The sequence below is a fragment of the Fulmarus glacialis genome, unplaced genomic scaffold, assembly GCF_000690835.1.
Source record: "Fulmarus glacialis isolate BGI_N327 unplaced genomic scaffold, ASM69083v1 scaffold8940, whole genome shotgun sequence".
Lineage (NCBI taxonomy): Eukaryota > Metazoa > Chordata > Aves > Procellariiformes > Procellariidae > Fulmarus > Fulmarus glacialis.
In genome coordinates this window covers 78860-100034 of record NW_009185930.1, presented here as the reverse complement: position 1 = coordinate 100034, position 21175 = coordinate 78860, and the positions used below count along the sequence as shown (strand labels likewise).

Below are 21175 nucleotides of genomic sequence, written 5' to 3'. Positions count from 1 at the left end.
GAGCAGGTATTAATTATCACAGAATTACTTAGGTTGGAAGGGACCTCTCAAGTCATACGGTCCAAGTCTTTGTTCAAAGCGGGGCCAGCTTCGAAGCCAGCTCTGGGTCACACCAGTGTCATCTGCAGCTGACTTCTGAGCACCTTCAAGGATGGGTGTTCCACAACCTCTCTGGACCCCTGCCTCAGTGCTTGACAACCCTCATATTTATCTTTTTCCTAATAACTAATAAGAATTTCTCTTGCTGCAGTTTCCGCCTTGTCCTTTTACTGCAGGATATCGTCAGACCCCATCTGTTTTGACAAGATATCTTTGTTCTCACTTTGTCTACGGGGAGGCCATAGCTCCCCATGATGGATACCTTACGACTGTCCCTGCCATCCCAAGGGTAGACTCGTGTAGCCTACAGTTAAAAACAGCTTAGTAATGGGGGGGGGGGGGAAAGGCAGAAGATGGCAGCTTTCCTCCTCAGCAAGCTCTGGCAGCGTGAGCACGTTACTGTACTGTGCTCATAGATCCACGCTGGTGCTCGAGCAGAGTAGAAAGGATCAGATCTCAATGAACTGCTACTTCACGTTTGGTTAGGATCAGGAAAGGCACTGACAAAGGTGTAAGGGGAAGTTTATTGAGCGTATAACTTATCTTTATTGTTATTTTATTGGCTACATTGCATTAGAAGAAATTCAGATGTTTTTAAGTGCAGGACAGTAGCTCTGAGTGGTATCATGGGATGAGCAACATTTTCATGATGATCAGGAGACCTCATCTTAGCTTCGGCTCTCCCAGTCTGTAGAGCACTCTGCAGGTCCCTCGTGTCTGGTAATTGTTAAAATGGGAAATGAGAAGAGGACTTGAGAATGAATTTTTATTTGGGAGAGAAAAGAGCTGATCTGGAAAATCAGCTGAGTGCACTACCCTCTTTCCAACACTGTAGTTCAGGGCAAGGAGCTTTCCTTGGATTGGAGTTCACATCTAGTTGTCAAGCGTTTATTTTATATTTATAGTTTAAAGAGGAAATTAAATTATACATGAAAAGCAACATTTGTCAAAAGACCCCATGTAACGGCTGTTGAGATGTCACAATTTTACCCTCTTGAAGAAGAAAATAACTGTGGTATCTTGAACGAGTTGCTATTTGTTGATTATTTTCTTTCCAGTAACAACATCTGTCAGTAGAAGAAATCAATTTTGTTCCTGCTTAGTTTGAACTTCTTGTCCTTTTTCTTTTTTTAAGTTGAACTGCAGAACACAACTTTATTTCCAGAGCATGTTCCACCCCAACACTGACATGGGGATTCTTGGCTGATGCTTTAATTAAAGCTGAATTCTTTGCTCAGCTTCTTCAAAGGCAAGAAGAGATTTCTTCTGCCAGAAAAAAAGCATAGAATTCCCTCCTTCTCCTGCTCCAGAATAGCAAATACAAATGGTAACATCGTTGTTATAGGTGGAGAAAAATTCAGAATTTACCTCTGAATTCTTGCAACTGCACTGCAACTGTCATCTCTAAAGCCCCCGTTTCTTTGTTTATTTGCGTTGTTTCTGCCAGGAGTGCTAACGACCCTTCTGTTCCGTTCGCTGCTGCACTTATTAGTAGATTTACACTAAAAAGCTTTCGTCATTTAAACTCCCACTCCAGTCAGTGGCATTTTACCAAAAAGAGCCCCAGAATGACCCCGTAAGTGTTATTAATATACAATGCAGTTCAAAAAGCAACTGTCTGCCACATGATAATACTAATGCTTTTTCATTTTTTCATTGTATTGGACTAAACTGAACTCTAATACTGTGTTCAAACACTGTACCGTGCCAAATTGCCTTTTTCCCTCTTATCTAAGAGGAGACTCAAGCAATTATTTATTGCTCCAGTTAGCAGCAGCTCAAATTAACCACCTGAATTTTTCATGTTTTTAACAGAAAGCTACAGATCGCATCCTCATCCCAATCTTAGCTCATTTTTGCAAACGTAACCTTATCCAATCTAGTTATAAACATAAATCATATGTCAGTCTGTTCAATTTATAAAGTTTGATGGACTATATATATTGTGCTATATGGGCAGTTGTAATGGAGCATGTGCTATATAGTCTCCATTTAAAAATTTTTCATGAACTTACCACATTTTTCCACCTAATTTATCAATTTCTGTAAGTATATTTTTCATGATCAAATTAATAGTAAATCACTCATTTTGCTTATTCATTATTGAGAATTCACAATGTATTTTGATTAGACATGACAGTTCTATGGGGTTTTGGGGGTTTTGACAGTAATTTCTAGAATCAGGTTTCTCGAGTAATCTTTCACATTTAAAAAATCAATGTTCAGGGTGACATTCTTTTCTGACTAATGTCTCGTTATTTAAAATTTAAGCCAAGTGAAGTCCAGACATCTGTGCTCTGGCCATAATCAGTGGAGATAGATACCAACCCTTAGAGGCTGATTCATCTTCTATTTCTTAAATACCTATCTTAGCATGGGCTGAGTTGTTCTACAGAGGTGCTTGTCTCTTCAGTCACTGCAGGGACAGCCCTTATAAACTAAACCACGTGCCTGACTTACAGAAAGCAGTAAGATTAATCCACTGCCTCTCTATGTCCTCTTCAATATAGTCACCGAGTTCACTGCTGGTAATAGCAAATACCTGGTACGTCTCAAAGTCCTAAAACTTCATCTCTTGGTATTCCTCCCTGCGTTTCCCGAAGTCTGCCCTAGTGAATGGTCTGTATTAACCCCTTGCATCACTCTGCCAGACCTCTTTCAAAACTCCTAACTAGGCACAACAGCTGGGAGATGGGGAGAAGGAAGAGATGGAGTCAGTCTGGACTGTGCATATGGATTTCTTTTTCTTCTGCAGAAACTAGTGAATGTGACATTATTAAACTTTCAGCTACATAATGGCTTCGTGTCTCAATAAATAAATCTTCGTGTGGAATCTGGAGAGTTACAACACTTGGTTAAATTAGAAATTAAAAGTAGTATGCTAATTTATAGTGGAAATCGTATGAAAATATATACTACATCGCTGTGAATACAAAATAATTTCCTTATGACTAATGATATTACAGTGAGTACCAACTGAATTAATAACCGTACAATACTTAGTGCAGGGAGTTTTTAATGCACCAGTCATTCATTTGGCAATTTTTAAAGTTTAGCTCTTTTGCAATAGAAGCACAGAAATCACCTGAATATTAAACAAATGTGTCACTGTTTCTTCTGGACGTAAAATTAAGTACAAAATACGTGGGTGGAAAGGGTATTAGTAACAATATGCAATAAGTACTTAAAGATAATTTACTCATTTCAGATTCACTGTAATAGTATTAATCATGCTGAGCTGATTTGGTGTTAATGTAGATGAAATATGTAATTCTGCAGCAGGTCTTTTGCAATGTCACATTAACAAATGCCTCCTCACATACAAACATTTGTTATTTTTCAGTAAAGAACTTTGAGGAGGCAGTTTCCATCTTTGGCAGGTGTATGAGCGCCCAATATATTCAGCTGCAATTTTCTTCCCTACAAATAGAATTAACAGCTCAAAAAAAAAATATAAGGGGGGGGTGGATGAAGCAATTCACATGGAAAACATCAGGAAAATGGATTGCCTTGTTTTTCTCAGAAAGCAGTAGCAAAAACCAACGTGGAACTGATGTGCTCATTTCACTTTGTTTCATTTAGGGATATATTTAGAGTAGCCCCGAGGTGAACTAGGACACATGAACCGGCGCGGCGCGGCCGTGCACCCAGCAGTTAATTCCCATCTGTTATTTGTTGTCTTCCACATCCTTCATATTTATGACATAGCGTGAGCAGTTCTCAGTAAGGTAAAAAGTGGTAAAATGGCTATTACCGATGCAATTCTGCCATCAAGAAATCAGGGAAGGGAGGCTTTTTGCTCAGCATCCAGAAGCGATTACCGGGGTGCACGAACTGGTCCGGGCTGGGTTCAGGAGCACGAGTTCCACCCGAGCAGCGCTGGAGAGCTGGCCGCCTGCGGTTCACTGCCACGGGTTGAGGATCCCAAGGCAACACGTCGCTGTGACCCTCAACCATCTCTTCCCGCATCATCCCCGGGACAGCACTGCACGTAGCACCGCGTCTGAGTCTTCCTCTGCTCCGAGCGGTGGGTCGGGAGGTACGGCTGATGCACAAAGGTGGTCCCAGCTTTCTTGTGCAGGCAAAGCTGCAGGTGATTTAAAGGAGAACTTCAGCTCACTGTTGATGAAGATAGCACCAGGAGATTGAGATAAATAAAGCCTTTGGAAGGGAAACAAAAACGATGGGCAGCAGTTGTGCTCATCACTTACTTTGCACAGGCGTTTGCTTAACTTTATTTTCTTTTTTCTTGTTTTTCAGGAAAGCGCTCGTCCGTTCTGCATCCCAGATCTGACTTTTAACAGTGTGTGCTTTGTTTTGCCTTATTTGTTTTCTCCTGCAGAGCCAAGTTCCCATTACGTGATTTCCTTAAAGGCCTTTAACAACGCAGGCGAAGGGGTGCCCCTGTACGAAAGTGCGACCACCAGGTCGATGACAGGTGAGTTGCAAACGCTGGTTCGTGATCTGCTCCCCATGGGTGAACGTTAGCCTTACAAAGGTGCGCATTAGGCAAAACATTTTGGTCAAGGCAACGGCAGAAAAATGCTCTGCAACCTCCAGGTCCCTGCTAGAATAAACCAGCTTCATTTTCCACTTTATTGTAACTACGCAGATAGAATGAATTATTTACCTTTTCCAGAAATTGGCTGTATAAATTTAATGGGATGCTCACAAGTGCTTGCTCTTTGGTGCGGGTTGGCTTGGGAGAAGCATGACTCCCAAACAATTTAAATAGTTAAAGATCAGGGCAGAATAGTGGTGAATAACTTTGCTGAATTAAGCCCAGATGAAATTATTATTTTTTTCTTCATTTTTAAAGCAGTTTAAATTAAAATGAATTCGTTAAAAACACACTGTCATCATGCACATTTACAGAAGCATGTAGAGGGGTTGCAAAAGGTGAAGGAATATACCGATAAGATTCTCCCAGCAGGATAAGGCTTGCAGAAGGGATTACCCAGCAGTAATGGAGCAGGGGGCTTTTAGGCAGCTGTTTTTCACAGATGGATTCTTGGGACGCTAACAAAGTTATAAAATCAGAATTATTCTTGTGTAGCACTGTCTTCCCGACTGCCTCATGGTTTCTCTGCAATCATGGTGTGTGGGTGGGACTGACGAGGGGGGACTGAACAGAAGTGAGAAAAAAAAAATGTGTTTTTCCTCTGGAGCGACACCATCGTTTGGCGATGTTTTTTTCTCGCGTTTCACCCATGGTGTTCAGAGCTGCCTGGAAGGGGAGCTGTGTCACTGAGAGCAAACCCGATCACTGACGCTGGCGTGGGTGGACCACGAGGAATAAATCAACCAAATGGCACTTCTGTGGCTCTACAAGGAAAAACAGCTTTTAGCCGTATGGTTTTGTGAAGTATTCCCATGAGAAATCTTGGAAAGTCAGAAGGAGAAATAAGAAAAAGGAGATTAATTACACAATTAAGGGCAACCGTAACAAGCTACATTAGATATAGAAAGTTTCAGGGAACTTCTGGCTCAAAATTATTAATCTTTCTTCTTGTCTGGAGTCTATAGAGGTTTTTTGCTGAGTGTGTGTCTTGTAAAATCTTTTTCCAGTGAGTTTTCCTCAGGATCCATATATATTTTATTTTTATGGTTTTTGTTCCCTTCAATTCTATTTAAAAATTACCCAGCTGCCCTGTGGGGTTTATTTTATGTCTGTATATAACCTCTCATAAACAAAACGATATCCAGGTACGAAAAAGGTAATTCAGGCTTGGGCTCTGTTTGATGAACCGACCTGATGATCATCTGCGAGAAGTCCACCTCGGTGCTTCTCTCTTACTGCTGAGAGACGTCCGTACCCGGGGCTTCCCACCACCTCCCACCCACGGGATGCAGCCTCTGAAAGGAGCCGGTGGCCTGGGTCGTTCATGGAGGAACATCTCAAAAAAGGCTTTTAGCAAAGCAGGACAGCACAGGAACTGTGTTCCCCAATTAGCGGATGAGCTGACGCACCCCGGGCACCAAAGAAAACCGAAAACTGTGTCTTTGTGTGTCCGTTTGGCATATACGTAGACATACTTTGGTGTCTGCTTGTGTGGGTATGGTGTGCAAACTGAAGTTATAGTAACATGCAATATTCACAAAACAACTCCAAAGAGAGCAAGAAAGTATTTTCTGTCAAGAGATTGCAATTTCCAAATGACAGATGTCCATGCGTAAATAATAGCAAATGAGACTTTGGTGGAAAATGGAGGCAGTATTTAGGGACCTATTTTCAGCCACCGGTGGATTATAGACGTTTCCCTCTTCCTCAGGTCAGTGGTGACGTGTTTCAGAAACTGCATTATCTTGATTGCTCGAGTCTGACCATTTATTTTGCTAAACCCAGCCTCCCTTCATAATCTCTACAGCAGGACTTCAGTTTTCAGTATGGGAAAGAAAAAGAGAAAGGATGTGTGGTAATTGCTAAAATACCAGCTCAGCTCCAGTCACATCAACTTCCATCATAAGTTTGTAAAAAAACCCAACAGAAACAGGTATTGCTCACCTTCCAAAGTTTACAGCCAATTCTTTTGGAAGACTTCAGTTCAGGAAAAGAAACTGTTAGCTTTCAACTTGCAGAAGCTCGATTCACCAGATTGGGGCAAAAAAGAGATTCAGCTGCCCGTTCCTCCCCGTGTGGATCGTGTGTTTGAGTTTCGGATCACTGCAACAGCAACCGGGCTGCTTCATTTCCTTCAACACTCATATTCAAACTTCTTATAAAGCAGCTTTTGATGAAAGAAGCAACACAAGAAGCAGGTCGAACTTAGTGGCTTATCATACATTTTAAACGTCCTTGTCTCCTCTGGTTTTCCTTCCGAAGGCTGTGACCTCCCGAAGTTCTGAGTAAGAATTACAAAACCGTAAAAAACAGGGATGATCAAAGAGTGTCAGGAGCTGGAACTGCACATGGAGCAGACAAACTGTGGCAACTGTCAGTAAGGAAATATTAGAGCCATTTATGCTTTGATTAATTAATTAGCACATTATTTTGGGGGGGAAAAAAAAAAACAAGCAACCTTTTGGTGTGCTTTTGCTGCACTTTACCCACTGCATTTTAAAATTGTATTTAGAAAAATCACAACTGGTAAATAATAAGTCAGTAAGTATAGTTTTAAAAGATAGGCCAGAAGTTGACTGGGTGCTTCAACAAGGACAGAGGTATTTAAACCGAGTAGAAACGGTCTCTGGTTCCCCCGTGGGTGCCACCACCGTGCAGCCCCAAAGGGCAGAGGCAGAGCCCCGGAGAAGCCAAGCGCGTGGGTGTCATCGGGGCCGAACCGAGCGCTGATCAGGAGAGGAATTCTGTACACGGGTGGCAGGTGGTTTTTTCCCCGTGACTGTAACAGCGGTCATCTGCTGCTGACCCAACGTCTGGTTCCTCTCTCACGCCACCATAACTCAGAGGAACCTCCTCGGCAACGAAGCAGAAGGAGAAGCGTGGCCACAGTTAACTGGATGTGTCAGCACGCCACTCAGATCTGAACTTTTGGAAATGAAATGAAATGTGCCACTGTCTCGATAATTAAGCCAGCCAGAACTTTCCTCTGACATTGCATACTGCACCGCCATGGTATGCGCGTGGTGCTCAGCGTCTTGCTCCCCAGAGACCAGCCCGTCACAGCCGCATGGCAGAGGAACTGTGCTTGTTCCTCGAGGAAGAAGCCCGCTTGCAGATAATCCACATCTCCACGCCTGGATGTGCGTATTTAACACGCTGACAGTGTTAAACCAACAATTGCAAGATCTTCACTTCAGCAGTGAAATTGTTATGTTCTGTTTTGCCTAACAAACGTTTAAGCAGATGCAGAATAAGTTCCTTTCAAGAGCCTTAAACAACAACAGAGCCTGAAAGAGGCTGCCAAGAGAGGAAAGCGTAGGTAACTCCTACACATGTGAGAGTATGTCATGTCTATAAATCAGACTGGAAGATGACACACTCTCCTCTTTGCAGGTGTTTCCAATAATGTATCATTTAAGTGATTCAATTTCTTAAGAAAATGTAAATCATTTTAAGGAGAGGCACTGTGTATTGACTTCATCTCATGTGAAGAAAACACAGCGTACCTGGAAGTGTTTAAACAAGGCATGAAAAATAGCACTTAGCACTGGTTAGTTTTGTTGTAGTGATGTAACTGAAATGTTGCTGGTGCGTTCTCATTTTGCATTAATGCCTTTCTTTCTGTTCTCCTCATGTTCCTCCTCCTCATTAATGCCATGCATTTAACCCATTGTGATGTGTGCCCCTTGGTGGCTGTTTGTGTTTTGTTTTGTTTTGTTTTTCTGTTGAACTTACCTATTCATTTATTTTGGAATGCTCATTTGGTGATGTATGGACCCAGACCCCATTGATCCATTAGAAGTTGATTTTTATCCTTTGCTTGATGATTTCCCTACCTCAGTCCCAGATATCTCCACCCCCATGCTCCCACCAGTAGGTGTCCAGGCTGTTGCACTTACGCATGATGCAGTGAGGGTCATCTGGGCAGACAACTCTGTCCCAAAGAACCAAAAGACTACGGAGGTTCGCTTCTACACAGTCCGATGGAGAACGAGCTATTCGACGAGTGCTAAGTACAAGGTGAAATTTTAACACGTTATGAATTTATGAGCTGTATCATCTGTTCATATTTTATTTGCAAAGACTCTGAATTGACTTTTATGAACTTCCCTCAACCAAAATTCCCATTTCAATCAAAAGGAGACTTGCCTGAATAACTACTGCTTCCTAGAAACCTATGTGTTTAGTTGGATGAAAACGCTGTATTTTAATTCTACATGCCAGTTATTGAAGATTTTGACCTTTAATCTTTACCAATCAGAAAGAAATTAGTCACAGATTTGGTAACACAATAGTGTGGCATGAATAGGAAGAGGTACCAACTGCAAATCCACCCACACCGTATGGCAATTCCACTCACCCATATTACATATTCCCAAATAGCAAAAAATGAAGGTTAGTTTATGAGAAAACTCAATCTCAATGGTATGACAGCAGCATGCTACTTTCTGTATGGGAATTTATTTTCAGGTCCTAATGAAAGTACCAAATCACGCGCGGTGCAGCAAAGAGATACGGTGGGACAGGGCATGGGAAGGAACAAGCACAGCCTTCAGGCTTTTTTGTTTGTTTGTTTTTGAACAATAAGCTACCTTTCCCCACTATCGTCAGCTTATATATTGCATCTCATATAACACCCACCTTCCCCGTGATGAGCATGTCCTTCCCCCTGTGCCCTACCATAATAGTTGTTTTCGCTTGCCTAAAGGATCGTATTGATCCATAGCGAGTTGTTTGCTATGGATGTATTTTTATACTGCAAGTGGATGCGTCATTTTTTACTGTTCTCTGTCCTAACAAAAGCAGCCTCATACAAGTCATTTTTACAAGGACTGTGGAACAGGCCATGCTCTATCCAGCGCTGAGGCTGCTCCGATGAGAGCCTGAATGATGTGTCTAAATATAGGTTGGCATTTCTAAACCCCAGAGGATGGCTCTGTGCCTCTTTAGGTTTGGGGTACACCTGTCTTACAGACTCTCATCTCGAGATCTTTCCCAGGTAATTTTTGGAAGCAATGGGAATGACGGTGGAGAAGCTCTTGCCTTCAATCTCTTTTCTGATTGTGGTTTTTCAGCTCTCCCCCTTACACATCTCCGTCGGAATTTGGCTCGTTGGCTCTCAGCTGAGTCCGTGTGTTGCCATGAACTATTGATTTCGGTTGCCTTACCCCTGATTTGTGTTCATGTCAGCTGAGAGGAGACTCAGGTCAGCTGGCTTGTTGCTGCAGGTGCTGACCCACTGTAAAGCTTTTAAATAACAGCACATCTTTAGTGAGTATAAAGCTCATACCTGCATTTACATCTACTGCCATACTTCTGACAACCTCAGATGGTGACGTGATGACCTGAAGTGTTAGATCCAAATTTTGTATGGTCATGCAGTTGTAACAATTAGAACAAGCTCTTAGGTAATTAAGGATGCCAAAATGATGCATTGTAATGTGTTGGATGCCATACCTTGATCTGACTGCTATTTAGAGGTGGATTTCCATGCCCAACAAAATGAGGAATATGGCACAGGGAAGCACAGCGAGGCACAGTTTGCAGCTCTAGTGATGAAATCAAAGCTCCAGAAAAGACAACATTATGTTTTGCCAGTCACAGTCAATCATAACATTTTCTGTAGTTTCCCAATGCATTTACTGAGCTGCATGCAGTGGAAAACGGTGGGTGACAAACAAAAACGATCAAAAAGAGCCCTATTAATTTGCTGTGCAGAAGCACGTCCTGCTCAGAGGTGTCGAGCTCGTTGGCCTTCTGCTAAAACGCGCAGGTGGAGATCTCTCGCAGAGCCACCACGCAGGGCTCCGGGAGCCCTCGAGGAGCAGGAGACTGAAGAGGAGAGGAGCAAGTGTGAAATTACCTTTTTTTGCCATCATCGCTAGTTTGACCAGTCTGTGGGTGGCGTGTAACGAGCTGGTCTGATTCATTTATTCCAGTTCTATCACCCAGAAGCAGAAACAATCAAAAATCTTTCAAGAGGGTCTGCTTTCTTGAAATAACCACATTTTTTCAAGAAACCAGGATAAAGCCTGTTATGTTATTCTTTGAAAACAGTGGGGAAAACTTGTGTTTTCTTCAGAGGGGTTTGGCTCAGGCTCACAAACAGGTTCCCATAGCACTTGCCTGTGTTTTGGCGTTGAATTTCCAATTCTTTTGAGATTTTCCCATTAAAGTCTCCCATTGCTTCAAAAATGTATATCAGATGTAATTTAATGAAGGGTTTGGCCTTTCCTATTGAAGTTGGAAGTTTATAAATTTAACTTTGCCCTGCCAACGTTACTTTTCCACAGACTGTCCCAAACAGGCATGGTGTGGCATTACTAAAGGTACTTGCTACAGTTACAGCCCCTTCATCTCACTGTGATACTCACTTCAAGGATGTTTGCGACTATTGAAATGCTAGTATTTAGTATTGAGCGAAACAGTCAAAGAAAAACACTCAGCTGGAGACAAATAACTTTCTTTTTACAAAAAAGAATCCAATGTCTTTATGTTCCACTAAAGACTATTTTGTCCAGGAATAGGTTCAAACCCTATTGCTTTTTCCACGTGCATTTTTCCTGATCACGTGTAATATCTGAGCACTTCATAGGGGTAGTTATCAGATTTAGTTACCCTCAGTCTTGCTGAGGAATATTTTATGCCATAAATCATTTCATTTCTTCCAAAATCTTTTCTGGGGGAGAAAATTATTATTCCCCAAATTCAAATCCAGCCTTTAGTCAAAGAATAATTTGTATAAACTCTAGCAGGTAGATTTTGCTATCTTTGGCAAGAGGCTGAGTAGAGGTTGAATATTTTATGATCACGTAGGTTATAAGTGCTGTCATTGCTTCAGTAAGACTTTTTATAGAGGGAGATTCTCTGCTGGAGTAAACCCCTAGTACAGATAAGTTGCAGAACTGCTGATTTCCAAGAACTAGGAATTTTAATTGAGTATGAAGAAGATAAAATATGGGTTTTGCATTAAGTCTTCCTATAAGTAGCATGCAAAGCATCTGTCAGAGCACTTGTGATAAAACAGCGTCCCATATAGGCATATATAACCCATTGATTAAAGTCTCTGCAAAGTAAATTTCTCCCACTCCCCCTTGAATATCACTACTTTGTTCTGTGGTGTGCTGGCAACTTGATGTACCATTTTTAGTAAAGGTCGATTTATTTTTGAATCGTCTGATGATTAGCATCAGAATGGCGCTACTGATGCATGCCAGCAAGATGCCTTCTTTTGAGCCGCTTCCCAAATGTGAACATCAAGGTAGCTGTCTGATGCGAGGTCATACATATGTCGTCCTTACTCAGTAAACTTTAGGTCCATAGGTATATAAACATGTAAAAGTGCACAGCACCTTTAACTCACTGGCCTGTAAGTTGTTGATGCTGGAGGATTGCACAGCAGGCTCTGTAGCTTGAAAAGCGTGGGAATTGATTTTATTCAGTTGTCGCCAATTTGTCCCATAATTTTCTTCTCACTTGTCTCCTTTGATACTAGTGCAGTTTGTCTCACCTTGTTCCTTAGTGCAGGCTGAGGTAAAAAGCTAAATCAGCTAAAAATAAATGAGCAATGTAATATTCACATCAACATCAATATGTTTAGTTGCTCATAACATATCGTAGTGAGGCAGATCAATAGTATGTTTCAAATATAATCTAATATATAAACATATTTAAGCAAGCAAAAGTGTGTCTTATGAATACAAAATGCATCTTTATGCAGGGGTCCTGGGTCATATTTTGGTCTCTATCATAAATACGTGTTAACCCCAGGAACTGGGAAGCCTTAGGACCATTCTAGGGGTAAAAATGCTTTCTGAGCCTCCACTAAAAATCAGTAGATATTAAAAACATTGGGTTTTTTTAGAAGGAACCCATCAAAGAGGCTGGAAATAAGTGTTTAAGTTATGGAAATGTTCCTATTTTTTTCCTTCGTATGGGCATAGATGAAGGACATCGGGTTAGCTTCCAATTTACGTTTGAAAAAAATGCATGGCAAATTGCTTCGGGAAAAGAGAAAGAGAAAGCATCACAATAATTTATTTAACTGCCTAAATTATAGACAGCAAGTTTAGTATCATATTTATGGTACTAAAAATACTCCCGTTAAGGTACGCAGTAGCAATAGAGCTATTTTGCTTGAAAAAGGAATCCATTGTAACGGCGTTTTGCTTGGCTCCCAGCAAAAGGAGTGGCTTTAAAGACGTTCTCCGCTCCATCTCTTTGCAGTCGGCAGATACGACCGCTCTGAGTCACACCGTGACAAGTCTGAAGCCAAACACCATGTACGAGTTCTCCGTCATGGTCACCAAAGGTCGGCGGTCCAGCACCTGGAGCATGACCGCCCACGCCACCACCTATGAAGCAGGTACGGCAAGAGCTGCTGGAAGGGCTTTCTTTGGGTTTTTTTATTTGTCATCAAAAGCCTTGTTCAAGTTCATCCTAACTCCATAAACCGACAGCGTATGTGGAAAATTAACTGTATTTCTTCACTTTTTTCCATGGGTAGCAAAGCAGAGCAGTCATTCTGCTGAGCTCTGGTGTCATTGCAAGAAGTTAGGAGATGGTAGTACGTGTGTGTAATACTTTGCCCCGTAATATAATGAGTATTTGTGACTTTTAATGCTAATGATTTAAAATAGTTTTCACTTTTCAAAGAAACCCAAGGTCAGGCGAGAACAATTATTCTCTTATTATTAGATACTACTAGATTTTGCTGCTTTAAAATTTTGACTTAAAAAGTTCTGTGTGTCTCAAGGTCATGAGTTCCCATCTTACCCAGTTAGTGAAAAGGACTCGGTGACTGCTTCTATCTAATGCACATGCTTCTTGAGTCAAGAACTAAAGGGATGTGTTTAAAAACTAACCAACCGCAGGTCTGATCATAAAACTATGCGGACACATTTTAGCTGTTTGCTGTACACTGTGCTGGTGACCAGCGCATCGGTCTAGCCAAGACCTACGGTCAGAGTTACAGCAACTGAAACGGTGTGTGCAAAACCGGAGGCAGACACAAACGGGGGGACAAAAAAAGTCAAGTGAGCAGTCTTTTCAGCTTGCGTATTATTTATTGTAAAGACACAATTATCTACCCTGTGCGAAATGTTGACTTGTGTAAATGCCCTGCTGACAGTTCGGTAAGGCGTCTTTCCTATGCTCGGTGTTTTTATACATCTGTATTTCGCTGCCAGCAAGCAGCCATTGTTAAGATTAACAATATGCTTATAATAAACAAATACACTTTGAAGGCTTCATTTAGCTGCTCCTCTCAAGCCTTTGAGTGGTATTTTCCAAGCAGGAAGCTATGACCTGAAAGGTACTTCAGATTCTGAAGGGGACTAAATGCAGTTTTGATAACAGACACCAGATACATATTATATGTAACCCTAGCTCAGTGGGATAAAAATATTTGAAAAGAGATGGAGAGGTCATGATCTCTGCAGATAAGAACATCCTCTCCGAAACATAATTGTTTCTTTCTCTTTTGTGTGCCTTCAATTAACTGCAGTAGGGAAATAGCATGCCTGGGCTTTACTTCTAGTTATCACATGGGCATTAATGGAAGCACGTATCCTGTTCCCTAGACTGTCTTTAAACAAGGGTAGGGTCTTCCATTAAATTTGCATCTTTTAGAATAAGCTATTGACCCCCCCTTTTGAAAATCCCGAGTCGATTTGCTTTTAAATGACTTCACTGAACGCATGAGGCTGTATACCGCAGAAATACTTTATGATTGCCTATATATCTTGCTATAGTCCCTAGTGCATAGATAAGAGTGTCTGTGGTTTTGCTCAAAATATTTTTCTTCTTCCTCTGTTGTAGACAGCAATATGTACATTTTCCTGAGGGTGACTAGTGGCCTTGAAAACACTCTAGGTGCCGTTACAAATCAGTTTCTACCAGCAGATACCAAATGAAGTCTGCTGGTAAATATTGATTTGTTGGGGTTTTTTTAAATGAAAACCACAGTACACGCCGGTTAATTAACAAAGGGAAAATAAAAGGGAATATATGTGTCCTTAGATTTTCCCATGTGATTGCAATGCAATTATCTGAGCTTGATGGAGCAGCTCTGTTAATTAAGGGTATCCTGCACTGCTGATCTTTATTGCCTGTTTTGTACCCATTCTGCATGTTGAATTTCCCGTAATGATATTAAAGAACATACATATCAGCATCGATACAGAATTCACTGGAGATTACTACCATGGCTAGGGAGAGTTGTTATGCCCATAATTCAAAAGCAACTCTCAGAGCCAAGTTCCATCCCCAGATCTGCCTACACAAGTCTTACTGATACGAAGGGTGTTAATGAGTGCTAAGGGAAACATCTAAAGCTTTGATTTTTCTCATGGTATCTTATGTTCACAGTCTGCTGAAAGCAGAGCTCAACTTCAGCCGCTCAGCGGGACTCAAGTGGTAATCACCAGCATGGAAAGCCTATGTTACAGAAAGGGGCTCACAAGCTTTACTATTTTAACCTCACGAAAGACAGAAAGCCTAGGAAGGGAAAGGGTTAGTTCATGAAAACATGCCAAAAAGGGTTAATATCAGAAAACGGAAAACAGTGTTTAAGATAAAAGTGCTGTTTGCATACAGGCAAAGAGGATGCACTGTGGTAGAAATACAATCATTTATGTTACGCTGGAGAATATTGCAGAATAGGCTTAGCAAAAGTAAAGAGAAGGAAAATTTTTGTTTTAAAATCAAGTGTGATTCGTGTATGAAAAGGGTTATCTCTTGCAGGTCCCTGAAATAGCAAGGCAGTCCAAGGTGTTTCTTTTAGTACTTCAAACTGATAAGCCAGTGTCCCAAGCTGGCTATAAGCTGAATAGCTTTTAAATGCAACACAACCCTCTCAAGACATAATAATAATAATAATAATAACAATAAGAAGAAGGAGAAGAAGCAGCAGCAGCAATAATGACAATAACAATAATGCAAACTTCCCTAGCAGTGTGGGAGCTCACATCATGCTGGGCATTGCCGAGGGTTAAGAGACTTCTCAAAGGTCTGTGAGCTTGTATTGTGGCCTGCCTGCTTCAGGCTAAGAAAGATGCTTCCAGCGAGGAGCAGCTACTGAGACAAGACTGAAGTGAAACACTGGGAGTCCCATTGGTGCTGGCTCTGGACATACCAGACTGAACGTGTTGTTCCAGCACATAGAGCAAAGAGATAATCCACCACAAATCTGCCACAAAGAAATCAGCTGCTTAGTAGTGTAACAATGGTTTTCTGTGTACAGATTTCTTGGTTCCTTTCTGGCTCCCACTTTTGAAAGGTTCAACTGATGCAAATACCATGAGACCATCCGCCCAGTGTTATTTCAAAGGGATCAATTCCTTGTGACCAGAGCCTGTACGGCAGCTGGCTCTTCCCTTCCTTCTTGTTGAAGATCACTGAATGTTCATCACCCTGCAGATTTGTGTCTGCGCTTTCGATCGGACTGGTTTAGCTCAGCACGATCCAACAGATTTTTAAAGCTTTATCTCGTAAAGTGACTGCAGCAGTTCTTCGAACGTTCAAGAAGGTTGTTTAGTGGCCATATGGGTAGGACACAGATGATGGGATGCTCGTACACTGTGTTCTCCACGCTGTTATGCTATCTGTATGCTCTAAGTCATCAACAGCCTGTATCAAAACTAAGTAAAGGAACAATGAGCTCAGCGCCAATATATTACTCCTCTCTCTCAACTATTTTTTAATAACTGCCCATTTTTCCTTTCTCCTCCACAGTTTTACGATATGATTTTAAAATATCTGAGATGCTGTGCAAGACCTATGGCCAGTATTAGTAAAGCAGGGTGCAAAGCAGACACTGCAGGCTCAGAAATCCAACCTTCCGTCTTTAATGCAATGGAAATAGAAAAGCTAAGAATTATCATGTCTAAAATGTCCCAAGCTGAGCATATATTTAATGAATATCCACAATTATATTTGTTTTATACTGGTACATACCTACAAATGTTCCTAATAGAGAAGCCACAATGTTATTACTGTTATTAACTGTGTAGGGCTGCCAGAGTATATTAGATGTTCTTGGATACCTCGGTGGTTGTTTAGCTGTAAGGACCAATATTAACGGTAAGAGGATAAGAACCATCCACCAAATCCTAATGTATTCACACACAGTATTTTGTACAATTGCCACTATTAAAATATCACTTCTAGACAAATCATATGTTACATGTTTGAAATGCATCTAAGGACACTCGCATTTGAAAGCGGTAAATGCCTACTGAGTAGTTCATGCCTGCTATGGTGTGTAAGGAATTCAAAAGAAGGTAACTTCTGTTTCCAATTATTTTCACTATTTTCAGCTCCCACCTCTGCTCCCAAGGATTTGACAGTCATTACACGGGAAGGGAAGCCCCGGGCCGTCATTGTCAGCTGGCAGCCGCCGTTGGAAGCCAATGGAAAAATTACTGGTAAACATTTACATTATCCTGCATTCTCCTTTTTATTTCGCCGTTCTGATCATTTGCTGCTTTCATTCCCTATTTTCTGTGGAAACATCTCTGGTTTTTTTCTAGAATGCTATTTGACATGACGTTATTTTATGTTCTTTTACTTTTATCAGCCAAGTTGGTCTAGGATTCAAGGCAATGTTAGGAATACTGCAAGATCTATAAGTCAGAGGATGTAAATCTTTTATTTTTAAATGCGAAGAGTGGTAATAATAAGTTTTAAAAGGCAGCACTCTAAGCAAAGGTTTTGTGGTACGTGCTGCTCAATGATAATTAGAAATGACTAATAGTATTTTGTTTGGCAATAATGCAATACACAATATACATAATGATAGGTTGCTCAGTGCAGCACATAATGGGAGGGTTTATTGGTAGATATTTAAGTTTACAGTAACAATTTAAGGCAATGATGATCAGGAAAAAAACCTCAATGTTGACTGACAAGAACTGAACTTAGTAGATGCTTCACAGTGACAGGTTTTATTTTCCAAAATATTGCACATAACCTTAGTGCCTAATTAAGAAATCCATTACAAACTTCTACTGTTAATTTAGTAGAGTTCTATCTGAAATTTTGCATTTAAATGATCATTTTGGTCTGCTAATAGACATCTGAGAAGCATATAATTATTAGGAGAAATATTGTTCATCTTCAAAAATGTGCACGTTATGTTCACATTACTACAAACAGTCGGGTTAGACCAGTTCTACAACATATTTTTGTGTGGCAGAAAGTGTGCGTACGTCACCGTTACTGCTAGTAATCCCAGCACCACGCTGCTGAAGCATGGAGAAATATCGGTGTGAGGGGGAGAATGCTTCAGAACGACGTCCCGTGTGAGCCATTAGCAGGCAAGAGCACTGGGTCAGGTTTTAACAGCTGTAACTCAGCAGGGCTTCACTGGCGTCAGATGAGCTGTTGTGAGTTACACCAGGGAAGTATCCCACTTCATGTTACCAATAAAATAAGGATATATTTCCTTGTGGAAATATATCGCCCAGCAATAACGATTCCTAGGTTAGACTTGCATAACTCTGCATAATTTCACTCTACATTATCATCAGCACTTTACAATCCGTGACCATGTCGGAAAGGAGGGTGTTTTGATGAAATGGCTCTGTTTACACTAACCTAATTTAGCCGTTAGAGAGAAGAAACGATCATTCTGATGGACAGCACACTGAGATGAGTGCTAATGGTCCTGATTCCCTATGAATAAAAGACAAAATAAAATAAAAGCTTTCCTGACTTCCAAGGCGTGAAATGACTCCGTGGTAGCAACTTTATATTACAGAGTTTTTCCATTGACAGCAGCATTCAGACCTGAGAGCAGACTGGGTCCCCTGACATCCATGTACACACTTCTTTCTTGTAGCACGTGGTTGAAGAATGACTCTCATAGGGATTTTTTGCTCCATGTGTGGTCAAATGTTGCTTAGACATATCAAGCAGAGGAAACAACTCCTTGTGGAAAGCAGAAATGTCCCTAACAACCAAATCTTCACCCCTACAAATGCTTGAGCGAATGTGTTTGTGTTAATTTCAGAAACATATGTGGTTTTTTTCATAACTTTTTATATATATATAAATCCACATATCATGGTCAGCAAAACTGCTTTAGTAATCCCAAACTACAATCCTCTAAATAAAATCCCGTAATATAAAATAAGCAAACCCTCCTCCCCCCCCAAACCATATCATTTCCATCCTAACACTGCTTGTCCATGACCAGTGTAACCGTTCATGTGGAATGAGTTTGGAAAAGCATCTTTGTTTCAGAAAAGAACAGGGAAACAGCAATAATAAGGCTTACACCAATTTCGTAGTAACTTTGGATCCAGGCACAAAGATGAAGTCCAGAAGATCTGCTCGGTCCCTCTCTGCTCCAGTAGCTCACTCCTGCGACATGGCACTTAAGACTGGACTCACAGTGGGGGTTTTGCATATAAGTAATTTACGAAAGAAAAAAGGAAAAGAAAAAAGGAAAAGAAAACATTTTCAAATTTGGGCAGAGGCCAGTGTTGCAGGTCCCCAGCTGAGGCCGGGTTGGCACAGAGGGTGTGCCGGACTTCTCAGCCTTTCCTACAGGCTTTTATCTTCCCAAAATTTCGTGTGCTGGCAAGGTAATTCCTACAAACTATTAACATTTCCTAACACTGGTACTAAAAAGGAAAAGAAAAAAGGAAAAGAAAACATTTTCAAATTTGGGCAGAGGCCAGTGTTGCAGGTCCCCAGCTGAGGCCGGGTTGGCACAGAGGGTGTGCCGGACTTCTCAGCCTTTCCTACAGGCTTTTATCTTCCCAAAATTTCGTGTGCTGGCAAGGTAATTCCTACAAACTATTAACATTTCCTAACACTGGTACTTCTACTCTCTAAGTTCTAAAACTTACAAGTTTTATTCAGTGGTAAGTAGTTATTGTCGTACTCTAAGTTACCGGAATTTTTAATTCTTCATTCTTTTCCCCAAAATACTTTCCCCTGTAGTTACCAAGAAATATTGTATGGCTTCCCATAAGCACCCAGTAATTGATGTGTATCATTGATGCCGTTTAGTTTTATTTCAGCACTGAACCACTAAAGACTTATATCGTGTGGTTTATGGCAGCTGTCAGACGGAATGGTGCACCTGAATTTGAGAAATGCACTTGTAACAGCCTTTTAATGTGTGCTACCTATTTTTATATTTGTTAAATCTATATTTCTTACAGCGAATACTGTAAGCGTGGTTTTGTTCTAAAAATAGACAAATGTGTATTGTCATAACATTCCTCAAAGCTACTTTGATTGGCGACCTGCCATCACTGCTTTTAAAAAGAAACCCCTGATTTTTAAGAAATCTGATTTTTATATGTGTTTCCTAACGGAAGCACGTTAAAATTTGATTGCAGTACTAACTGAGAGACTGTGTTTATTCAGCTTACATCCTCTTCTATACTTTGGACAAGAATGCTCCAATTGACGACTGGATTATGGAGTCCATCAGCGGCGACCGGCTCACCCACCAGATCATGGACCTCAACCTGGACACCGTCTACTACTTCAGAATCCAAGCTCGCAACGCCAAGGGAGTGGGACCCCTCTCCGATCCTATTTTCTTCCGGACGCTGAAAGGTTTGGATCTGTGTCATCTGGATATTAATGATACATAGAATTTTCTAATGCCTCTGTGGGAGCTTTGCAATTAATTCCATGTCAGCCAGAAGAGATCCTACTACTTGAAACTGTTATTGAGAGATAAAAGCAAAATGGTACATACAGTAGTTGACAAAAGTAAACCACATAATGAGGCAGTAACTATATTTTAAAATTCAGTCAGCTGACACCACCTAACTTTCTACCATCAATAATAAAGCTAATTGGATCTGACTGGATTTCTCTAGGGAGGTCCCTTTTCATTTTGGATCCTCTGGTGACTGTAGGAACCTGTAATGACACTCCTATCATCAGAGTAGGCATGCAAAATTATGATTCAAAATCTCAGCAAACTGAGATGCAACTTGACTTCGCGTGGGCAAAGTTGTTCCAGAGATTTTTCAGTACCCATTATTAACAGATTAATTAATACCTGATCCCTCTCCCTTAGTGACCAGTGAGAAGGAGCAGGCAAAACAGGGGCACCCATTTTTTTTGGCTGGTATTTCAGTGCCAACGTGTTTATGAGAGCAAAGGACTGCACTTGTATTAGACTCAATTTCAAATTAACGTGGAGAGATACTCCTCTTCTCTCTTCCCCGCTGCCTGTCTGTGTGAGGCCCTGACGTGATCTACCCAGAAATTATTAGTTATGAAGATGTAAGCAATATTACCGTGAGTGGGAAGCAGGGTGCTTGCCGCAGCTCTGCTCCTTATATTTTAACTGTCACTCATTCATTTGCACAAAGGTATGAAATTACTTTTAAAAAAGACATGTAATTAATGAAAAACTCAAATGGCATAAACAGCGAACCTATTCCAGGAAAGAAGCATGGCGTATGAGAGAGCACGTTATCGCCGTGTCTTCCCTAGAGAAAATCCAGGGATTTGTATATAAAAATAACATCTTGGCAGAAG

At 41.0% G+C, this 21175-nt stretch overlaps 1 protein-coding gene across 1 annotated transcript in view; it reads left to right on the top strand.

Moving 5' to 3' along the window:
- The window catches only part of DCC (DCC netrin 1 receptor), a 189834-nt gene that overhangs the window by 114407 nt on the left and 54252 nt on the right, over positions 1 to 21175 (top strand). Inside the window, exons 10-14 of the mRNA XM_009584865.1 lie at positions 4442 to 4537; positions 8502 to 8680; positions 12887 to 13025; positions 16978 to 17085; positions 20042 to 20236. Of these exons, the coding sequence (XP_009583160.1) occupies positions 4442 to 4537; positions 8502 to 8680; positions 12887 to 13025; positions 16978 to 17085; positions 20042 to 20236 (717 nt within the window). The remainder of the gene's footprint in view (positions 1 to 4441; positions 4538 to 8501; positions 8681 to 12886; positions 13026 to 16977; positions 17086 to 20041; positions 20237 to 21175) is intronic.